At 38.9% G+C, this 11359-nt stretch overlaps 1 protein-coding gene across 3 annotated transcripts in view; it reads right to left on the bottom strand.

Annotated features, from left to right (window-relative positions):
- Positions 1-331: 331 nt before the first annotated feature.
- Positions 332-11359, bottom strand: part of LOC136415835 (RNA-binding protein MEX3B) — a 42199-nt gene continuing 31171 nt past the window's right edge. For all 3 annotated transcript variants that reach the window (XM_066400682.1, XM_066400683.1, XM_066400684.1), the window contains one exon: positions 332-5335. In XM_066400682.1, the coding sequence (XP_066256779.1) occupies positions 4326-5335 (1010 nt within the window). In that variant the 3' untranslated portion in view covers positions 332-4325. The remainder of the gene's footprint in view (positions 5336-11359) is intronic.

The raw sequence follows: 11359 nt of genomic DNA, 5'->3' as shown, positions 1-11359 counted from the left end.
CGTATACTAAAATAGTTTTATATAATATGTATGTCGTTTATTAAAATATAAAACGCGCCGCTTAATTTTTTCTATTTTTTTTCTTAAATTTCTTTCTTAAATTTTTCTTTTGTGCATTGAGAGCTAAACTCCTATTAGACTCTACAGTACCCACTAACATGCAGATGATGATATTACAACATCAAACGTCAAAACAACACATCTACGAGTATGATTGATCATGGCATTTCAAAGGAAATCGTTCATGCTTTGCGAGTAATTAATGGCCTGAGGGAACTGTCGCTAAGTCAAAACCAACGAAAAGAAGCAAAAAATAAAAATAAACGAAAAATATAAATCACGAACTTTATTGGTATTTGGTAGCAAAGTAATCATATAAAAATCCCTAAAAATTATTTTCTAGAAGTTTTCTACTAGGCAACTAAAGTAATCGAACGTAAGTTTAGTCTTGTCGAACGCCTTGGACGGCGAAAAAGGAGTAGTCACCAACATCGCCACTTTAGCTGCCCGAAAAACACCAACCAACTAACCGAAAACGAAAAACTCTCAGTCGCTACGAAAAAAAGAGAAACGCATTTGTCTAATTTATAAATTTCTAAAATAGAAAACACGCTTAAACAGATTCAAACTCAAAAATCATTATAAAATTAGAAAAAGAAATCACTTCGAGATAGTTCGTATAATATTAAGTAAAATATCAAATATAAAATATAACTTATTAAAAATGTACCATTATTTTCAAATATTTTGTCACTCTGCGCACACGGAACTGTGAACATGAACTTGTACTAACATTTATTATAGTTTAAATATCTCCATCAGAAAAATATGTAAAAAAATAAAATAATAAGTATAATATTAATGCTACAAAACAACAACTTATTTACAGTGTACGTATTAAACAACTTAAACTAAAAGGGGCCCTAGACGGACCGCGCCCCCTTCCCCCTGGCTGACGCTACCACGGAAGCAAGAATAATATTATTAATAATGATAATAAAATATATATAATTTATCTAATAACGACAATTTTCAATACTACTACATAAAAAAATAAATAATAAAAACAAAATATAGCTTCTTAATATTTAAATATATTATATAATAGATAATACATATATTAATAGTAATAATATAAGCGCATAAACACGGGATGCGTCAGCCACGGAGCCCCCGAAAAAATTGTCTACTAAGTGCAGCAAGGAAAAATGCATGATGGGGAACGTATACAGGGACGCCTCACAATAGGCAAAATCTCATGTACGTAAACGTAAATGGGATTTGACATACTCGAGGTTGCCCTAAATAAACGAACGAGCTGTCTTTGTCGAGCTTCACTGCTTACCTGAGGACGTCTGCCGCATCGAAACCCGACATACATGCTTCTACAATAGTAAAATGTGCTTAAAACAGGAGAGATGGATGGGTGATAATGACGTGTGAATACTGAAGGATCAGTTGCAGCGGACATGACAGTGAAGGGCCGTGACGTTTTTTTCATGTCGTATTTAACTGTCAATTTTGTAAGTGCTTTAACTGTTTTTTAATGGCAGTTAAGGGATACAAATCCCTTAACGGCAGCAGTGGTATGCGAAAGTCGATGGCCACCAGAGGACGCCCAGAACCCCGCTCGCGCACCACTTTAATAATTTATAGTCTAAACTCATTCATTTGACTTAAAAAATATAATATATGCATCACACTATAACAGAACAATATTTAACAATAGGCAATCTAACTAACAATAACTGGATATGTATTTTGTTATTGGGGGGTTTTCGTTTCACGGACATCGCTGGAACGTTCGTGAAACAGTGCCGGACAAATGGGGCAGGACGTCCTCTTTAACGGGGCGGCATATTGAAGATCACAGCCGAAAAGCCCTAAAACTGTCACTGTCCGGTATTTTCTTCATCTCAGATGCACTCTTGTCTCACTGCATTATTTAACCAACTACGAAATCTATTTCTCACTCCCAAAATCGAATATATTATAGTTTTTTTTAATTTTCATCTTTCCCTATACTTATGCTTCTATTTAACTCCATAATTTGTTTTCTTCTTTAAATATTACTTAAATAATATTTTGAGAATTGCTGTTTCAGACTTTAAAAACGTGATCGAGTTCACATGGCGAAACTTAAAAAAATATATATTTATACTCAAAAAATAACGAAATACTTATCGAGTAGTTAATTATTATATAAAAATTTACTTCAATGGTGTCGCATTTCTTATGTCTTTTATAAAGATATTTACGAAATTATTTCAAATAAGGCGGAGGATTAGAGGCTAGTTGGCTCAGTTAGCTCTGCAGAAAGATGTACTGTTGCAGAGTGTTCTATTGTAATTGGGCACTGCGGATTGTGAATTCACAAGCAGTCGAAATTAGTAGATATGTCAAGGAAATGAGTCTTCAATTGTAGTTCAAACCGAGACACCTGAGGAACTTCTAGAGACTAAATGGTCTGTACAGAACTCTACCACGGAGTCTTAAGGTCGAATTTCGATTAGTTAACCCAACTTACCTTAGGTGATTCATTCCTTTTACAATTTTACACCCCTTTGCAACTCTTCATTTAATTAACTCGAGCACCCCAAAGACCAGTTTCCATTCTATGAGATCTCGTCAGTTCGGTTCATCTCGAGCCAATTGTTTAATTCACAGCAGCACGCAAAAATCAGCAATGTCAACGGCAAGCATGTTGGGCTTGCAGGACAATATCCAACCAGCGCCATCTGCCGTCTTTTTTTGGGCGCATCTGGGCTAAATCTTCAAGTAAAATCGGCACGGGTCAGTGCAAGAACCTACCTATGAGGCGTGAAGTCGTCGTAATAGGACTCAATCTTTTCAGACTTTTCTACGATTATTTGCATTCATCTTCATTGCTCTCGATTATACGTCGGGCCTGTGCACAAATCGTGCAGCTCACACTCGAACATTCAGTCGAGCTACAGCAAAGAAGACACGGCAGGTGGCGCCGGTAGGACATTTTCCTGCGGGCCCAACATACTTGCCCTTCATTCTGTCTGCGTTTAATTGACGCGAGATGAACCGAACTGGCGAAATTCCCATTAGATTGAAACCGGTCTTTGGGGTGTTCTAGTTTAATTAAACCTAGAACTAGAATAAGGCATAAAGTTGTAATAGGCCTTAATCTTCTCAGATTTTTCCTACGATTATTCGCATTACTCCTGGTTATAGGTTGGCCCTGTGCACTAAGTCCTGCTGCTTTTTGTTTAATTGACTGGAGACAAGCGAATTTTAAGATACTATTCATTCTCATCTAAAGTTCCTCCAAGTTCATTAGGACGACCACTGTGAGACGACGCTCTCGACAGTGCACGTCAAAAATATATACGGATTCCGATTTTTTGACCACTAGGAACCTTCCAAAACGAGCTTTTGCAATGATCAATGAGAAAAAAAGCTAACTTTGAGATGCCGCATGTCTAAATTTGCTAGTTTTTGGACTCAGGTAAGTTCGATCACATCATTAAATTTCGTCCCCAGGAACCTGTGGTAGAGTTTCGTTTACGACTTTCATGGATCCTCGTTACATCTGCAAAGAAAACAGAAACGGTCAAGTCATGGTCAGGCTTAAAAACTACCCTTATTAAAACTGAGTTGCTGACGAGACATGGGGCCAAATTCACATGCCCTGCCAAATTCGCGGGCCCTGCATTGATTACACTGACTCCATCTGAATTTGGCAAAGGAAGTGATTCGGACTGCCAAAAAGGGTTAGTTTTCAGCGATAACAGTAATTTTAAGAAAAAGAAGCCAACTGAACCTCAAATCCCTGGGATATTTACTAATGGACGAGTACCAGGCCTCCATTTGGGCTCAAAGCCCAAAATGTCGGCATTTCATCCCGCCGTGCGAATCGCTTAAACCACCTAGTAAACAAAATAAACCGTCACGACTCTAATACTACTATATAAAACGGTAATAAAATAAAAAGGAAATATGAAACACTGGCATACGATGACTACGCTCGGGCAGGTCCGGACCGCTCAAATAAAATAACCTACTCCTTAATGAAATAAAATATCCGACGACGCTGATAATAATCCTAGTTATAACAAGAATCAAATATATGAAATAGTACGAAGGATTTCGTTGTCAGTGATATATCTTCTAAAGCGAACTACGAAGTGCCGGGACCGCCAAGCTGAACACAGGATTTACATTTATTAGAGACCCGGAAGGGAATGTGATGGATGCACCTACTGTATCAGGACAGGAAACTGTGGATTTTCCCATCGGAGGATAACGAGGAGTTGGGATCTATTCGAGCGAGATCAAAGATTTTCGGAAAGCGCTTAAGGGTTGGGGGAGAAGATTCGGATTGCCTGGATGGCCGGCAGAGAGCATACCGGACACTGGGGTTCGCTTCCTTCGCAGACTCGATTGGCGCAGTCCATGCAGAAGAAATTGTGGCCGCAAGGCACCAGTGCGTGAGTCACTTTGGCGTCATGACACACCAAGCATTTCGTGTTCGAAGACAGCAAGGAATCCACCGGGCTGGTACTGTTGGTCGGACTCGGTCGCGATGGCACTGATACTGTGGGGTACGACCAGATGCTCGATAGGGCGGTGGACGAATCGAAACTGGGAGAATCTCCTAGACCCTCGTCTCTATCTGTGGAACCCCAGATGGTCCCTAAATCGCGTCCTCCAATGCTGGATGAGCTGCTAGAGCAGGATCCCGAGCTAGAGAAGGCACCGCTGCTGCCCGTGGAAGAGGCCATGGTGGGAAACTGATCTTGTGCGGGCTCCATGTAGTTCAAAATCGAGCTCAGTCCAGATTTGCACAATGAGGCGAAGATTTCGTTGTCTTCGAGAGCCCCCAGTGCTGGCAAACCGCTAAGACCCGCCGTGCTTCCGGTGCGCATGGCAATGTGAGCTTCGATTTCCCTTCTAGCTGATTCAACGCTTTCAGGCAGTCCTGTCACTTCGAACACTGGTTCTTTGTCACGGCTTGGAGTGACGATATAAGTGTGAGTCTGATGCTGGATGCGTTTGATTGTAGCTCCCTTGGGCCCCACTACCAATCCCACCACTCTGTACGGTACTCTCACTTGAATAGTAACGTGACCGGGAATATTAGCTGGTGGTCCCGGAGGGGTACTGGCTCCAGACCCCAAACCCGCCAAGTTGTTCTTACGCGAGGCTCTAATTTGGGAGAAGTGCTCAGCCGCGCTTAGAATCTCCCTTTTAGCTTTTCCTACGTCCTCCTTGCGTCCCGTAACCACGAACACGGGCTCCTCGCCCCTGACCGGCGTCTTAATGTAAGTGTTTGTCTTGGCACGTAGCGCCTTGATTTTGCAACCTGAAACAAAGAGAATGAGAATTAGTTAAACTGCGTGAAGAAATTAAATCCCCCTCGACCGATGGGTTCGGGGAGATGATAATATCGTTAATGCTATCGCAATCGGCATGTCTGCGGCAGACAAAGCAGCAGAAACGCCCTTCAACCTGCTGCTTGCCGGGTCAGGGGCTTCACCTTGCACCAGGCCGATCACACTGCGACCATCAGACTGTTCGATGCAGAAATGCAGGGAGAATGCGTTTCGCTAGGCCGCCGATGATTATTGCGCCAACGAAGGATATTGACTTTTTTTGGTGCAGTATAATTGCGAATGAGTCTTCTTATTGCTTAATCCTTTGAAGTTAGCAGTCCTAGTTCGTGGTTAAGGTTATAGTGCAATATCGACATAATCTCGAACAATAATACACCCTAATATGGCCTTATCAGAAAACGCTTCCTTAACGAGATATGCCCCCAAAAGCAGGCGCCCCAAAATTGCTTTTTCTGATTCATTAGTTAACAGTTGAAACTAAAAGCGATTGCTAAAAGCTATATTCGGTAACAAAACTTAAATTGGGAATTTAATTTAATTTTTTACTTTATTTTTTGACGCAATGCGCTAAAATTCTAATTTTACGACGTATATTACATACACAGTCGATTATAACTCCTGGTTTAACCAGATGTAACATGAAGTTCACAATTTTAAATTAAAGAATTTCCGCATATTCAAAATGAAGTGGAGATTTTCATTACGTCAACATTGAATTTCGAACACAGTTGTGGATAAATTTACATTATACGTATACGCGGCTGTTCATTTGTTCTGAGTGAGTGTGTTCGAAATTTCGTCTCTGTACTGCATTAGTGTTTCTCGTGGAAACATTCAAGAGACGATAAATATGAATTTTAAAATTTAGAGAATTTCGGGAAATCGATTCTAACTGATTCAATACCGTTCCCATTTGGATTAGAACGAGGATTTGCGACGTCTTTGAGTTATTTTCTTTTTATATTCTCGAAGCCTGATTTGAACGAGATTCCCACTGCAGTTCCAAGAAATCCAGCAATTTTTGTTTTAATTTTTAGAGTCATTGATACATAAAAAATGTGATTTAATTTTATAGACCCGAGATATGGACGAGACATTTTAAGTGGAAAGGTCGCAAAACTTAAAAATAGTCTTCTCCATAAAACATCCCGTGAGCAACCACTATTTAAAGTACATGGACATATAGTAAGGTCTCGCATCGATGCCATATTCGCTGCAGGTGATGAGTTTATTATAATTTAATTTTAATTGGATCTAAGACAGTTTTATCATTATCATTAATGCAATTATTGTATTTCAGGGGACCATGTGACTGCCCGTTCTATGGAGAACGATGATCCCTCTTTAACGAACAAACAGCGAATCTTATTAATTAATCGTTGCTTCGTCGCTTTTATGCAGACGTGCAAACATTGTAAACGTTTCAGTGATTTTTTAACGTATTTTTATGTTGAGGAAATATCTGACTTTATGAAAATAGACCCTTTAAATGCACTTCGACTCCTTTAATTGACCACTGGAAAGTGGTAGAACTCTAAATTCGGATGTGGATATTTATTTGATGCGCATCTGAACACGAAATAAACATTATTTTACGTTAATATCTTATGTTGAATACATCTGTATATATAATAAATTATGAGAATGTTCCAATTACTTTTTCCCTATTTATAACTTATTATAAATGGCCTGATTCTGCCGTGTTAAATACACTAAATAATTACCGGAAATGAAATTCGAGCACCCCAAAAAATTTTATATAAAAAATTAGATCCTATATCTGCACAGTTGCAAATTATGAAGTGAGTTGGTTGTAAAGCTGCTCCACAGTAGGCATTACATTATGTCAATATTTAGTCACCTGTACGGCTACCGCTAATGAAGAAAATGAACTTAGTAATAGTGCTAGTGCATCAATGCCATCAAAATGTCTGTTAAATAGTTAAAATAATCAGGGTCCCTCATTTAAACTAATAAAGTCAAGTGCTGTAGCTTTTTTTACCAAAGTTTAGCAATCTATTGGACAAAGATGGCTAAAGCAAACGTAACTTCCGCATTCTCATCTCGCACATATCCTGCCTGGATAATTAGATTTAATTAATAATGGAAAGGTACGCGGTTTCCCCTCAGATATATGGGTGCTCCCCTACGTTTACCGACAGTGGCGATTAGGATGTGGTATTTAAGTACAACGCGAGGTTAACCCAGTTTTGGTGTAAGGCAAGTGTCAAATATCATCGTTTGTGATCATTCTTTATGACATCTTCGCCTACGCGGAGCGCCTGCACTTAGAGCATTCCCATGCTATTGAATCCATTTATTTAAATGGTTGAAAAAGGAAGAACGGACCATACACGTACCGGCTTTCGACAACAAAAATAAACACACACTAAGGCCGTGAGCATGCGAAACCTTGCCGTCCGTTGTAAATCATAAAGACCGATGTAAAAAAAATGAAACTGGTCTCTTTGTTGGCCGTAAGAGTAAAACAACGAGAGTATGGGCGATTTAATGGGCGCAATAAAGTAGATTTCATCGGAAGATATATGACCATAGTTATAATATGTTTTTAATAAATCACAAGAGTCGCGATGGGAAAACCGCGAATATAAATAGAGCTTTCGGTCTCCGTAGACTGCTTAAAAGGGGGCCCCCAAAGATGACTGTGCTGCACCGTGAAATGTCACTTTGCTGGCTCTCAGCCAGCAAAGTGTGCATTACATTCGAGCCGTTTCATCGGGAGCTCGTCTAGTGCGTAAGTCTAGAAATATCTTTAGGGTAAATGCCACTTCTGTTGCAATAATAGCATTTGGAATATTAACCGGGAAGTCAGTGGTGGCGCAGGTGGCCTTTACTGAATCGATGTAAAAAACATTTAACCGGATAAATCAGTTAACTTTGGGCCGGTCGTACACCAGAAATGCAGAAGACATCAGACATGTATCATGAAACATGTAGTAAATCCTGCTTGGAGACATATTGGAGGCATTCGTTTAAATTCAATTGATTTGAGCCATGTCTCCAATCAGCATACCAACTAGAACTAGAAAATCTCATGTTGCATGTCTTATGTCTCATGCATATCTGGCATGCGACCGGGCTTCTGTCTCATGTACTTCACGTGTGCAGCTTACCTTATATATACTCATATCTTTAATGACACAACAAGATGAACTTCACTAACACCTAGGCCATAAGCCACGGTTAAAAATAGTGTACAAAAAACGTAATATTAAGAATATCAGGGTCACATGACTGCCATAATATGTACTTTTTGAATTTTATGAGTTTTTAATCTTCGACATCATCAAAGCCTCTAGAGTGAATCCCGTATTTGTTGCCATCAATTCGAAATCTTTGAAATATTTGTGTGAAACGAATATTTCGAATTTTTGTTCACGATTCGCATCTATAGACGAGTCTCTAGGCGAGAGGAAAATTACTCCTTCGACTCCTTGCAATAATCAATGGGAAACGAAATAAAGTTAATGTGACATCAAAAACTTTCGAGATACGCCGCTGATTGCTGTCGGCTAAGTTCCAAGGTATTTCTAACGCCGAATATGCACGTAGGGAGAGTAATATCGATTCTCAACACCTTGAAATAGATAAAAATTAATTAATCTACACCTTCATTGAGGTGTACCCGAAACGTTCGATTATTTTATGTAATTGGCCGGAAATAAAACAAAGTTCACGAATAATTTACGATTATTTCTCATTCGTTTTGAATTCTTATAGAGCTCAATTTAAAGTTAAACATCCCTGTTTTAATTTTCTTGTTTGACTCTAATAATCTGACCATCACGAGATGTTATTGTGGCTGAACATTCTCCGTGGAGACAGCATACAATGCTGAAAACAAAAACAAGAAAAAAATTAAATATCTAACAAACCCGAGGAGATAAAAGTGTTTAAATTTAGAAGACGTGTGTGGTATGCAGGTAGTTAGGCAACTATAAGTAAGTAAACAAATACTCATGACGGATCTTTCATAACTTAGACGAGATGCCACCCATAGTTTGGTACGAACGTGTCGTTTTACCGAGGTCTCGGTTAAAACAAACAAGTAGGGCCTGTTTATTTTATTTCCCGACCCAAAGGGCTGTTAGGGGATGTCAGCTTCCACAGAAGGCCGCTCCCAACGAAAAATATACAGACATAAAGAAGGTTGCAATGAGACCATTAAGGTAGAATACCTAAATTTTATATACACTTATGTGTGTCGCACGCTGTAACAGCAGCGCCCACACCAAGTCGAGGTTGTCTACCTCTGATTACTTGTCGTTTTTCGAGCACATTCTTCCGGTATCTATTTTAATATCTTGCTTCAACTTTAAGCAGAAACCATTTCCAAACTTCCCTCTTTGATCTCTCTAATGTTTGAGGCTTAAAAACCGACTTAAAGGGGAGGTCGATAGTTACAGTTGAAGGGTGCTAACGCCGCGCCCAAAGGGCGAATTGCGGTTTCTGGTAACGTGCCAACAGTATGGCAGCATTGTCGATATTTCCGACTTTAAAAAGGTCTCATTAGTACCTTCGTTACTAACTAACAAATCCGCTTTTATAATCGCACGAAACTGTTGACCGTGTCTATCTCTGGCAAATTTATGCGTGTGCTTTATCGGACATGAGTGAATGGCCGTTGCCTCTTTTCTGAACAATACGTTTATTTGCTCCAATAACCTGTGAAATTGTTCGTTTTTCCAGGATTTGATTCCATTATTTTGCAAAGTAACAAGTAGAAAAAGTTTGTGTCGGAGAGGATAATGAAGGCTTCACGCGTCCGTCGCTGATCTGGGCAAAAACGTGTGGATAATTCGATGTAAAATTGCTCGATTGAAGTTTGGATCTGGTTAAGCAAAATCGATTAACTACTTGTGGAAAGTTGAAGCGAAACTCGAATCAACACTGGACCAGGGATTAAAGTGAATTGAAGGAAATTCCTTAAACTTTTTATGATTTTCAATAAACTTTTCTTAATCAGCGGTCAATTTAAAAATTTCAATTTAATGCGATTAATCGAAAACTCTTTAGATTACGGCACGTTACAAATTCGACCTTTCCTTAACAGCTAACGTAAATCAAAAGAGTATCAACAATCAAAAATATTTATCGCCAAATATTGCTATGTTAATTTTTATATCAATCTTTTAAGAACCATCAAAACAAACCATTAATTTGGTCACACGTTTGCTTCGAGATTTGCAAAATGTTTTACATGGAAGTGGCGTGATACTAATTAACAGTTTTTTACCAACCATTGGAGCGGAATTATATTAGAAAATTAAATGTCCATCTGAAAGGTTAAGTCGAAGCTAAAATACGTATATAAAGTCGAATAGGACTTTTCCTTAGAGAAGATGATCCATCTAAAGTGTTATACAGGGCGATACGAGTGACCTCTACAAAATAAATCGAAACGTATGATTTTCCAATTAGATTCTTGTTAGGCAGGCGCATTTTAAATATTTCTCAAACGTGACTAACACGTAATCAATTTCCTCCAATTAAATTTCAATTAAGTAGCAACCACGGAGCAAATCATATCATCATTTTTGGCATATAATTTTTTGTGCCACAAAATCTTTATGGGGGAAGTTTTTTCTTGTTGTTATCCGCTATTAATACCAACACCAGTAATGTATATTGAAAAATTTCCACAATCTGGCACAGCACTTCCAATGGAAAATACGCTGCACGCCACGTTGCCAATTCTCTGGATTGTATGCCGTCGTGTCCATACAGATCGGAATGGAAGCCCAAAGGGTGGCAATGACTCTTATTGAACATGAACTGCCGACGACCTCGGCTGGTAAAACTGGAATCGTGACGCGTCACCACTCGACTGCCACGTTGCCTAGTTTTTACCTCAAATAATTATTTTTCTAAAAATTCTCCCTATAAGTATTTCTGGCAGACGTTTAATGAATGGAAATAAATTTACAACTGTGCAGACAAATATGGAAAGACAACATTAATTATACAGAAAA

The sequence above is a fragment of the Euwallacea similis genome, chromosome 21, assembly GCF_039881205.1.
Source record: "Euwallacea similis isolate ESF13 chromosome 21, ESF131.1, whole genome shotgun sequence".
NCBI classification, from domain to species: Eukaryota; Metazoa; Arthropoda; class Insecta; order Coleoptera; family Curculionidae; genus Euwallacea; species Euwallacea similis.
The sequence above is the reverse complement of the archived record's forward strand: the minus strand, read 5'-3'. Positions and strand labels throughout refer to the sequence as shown.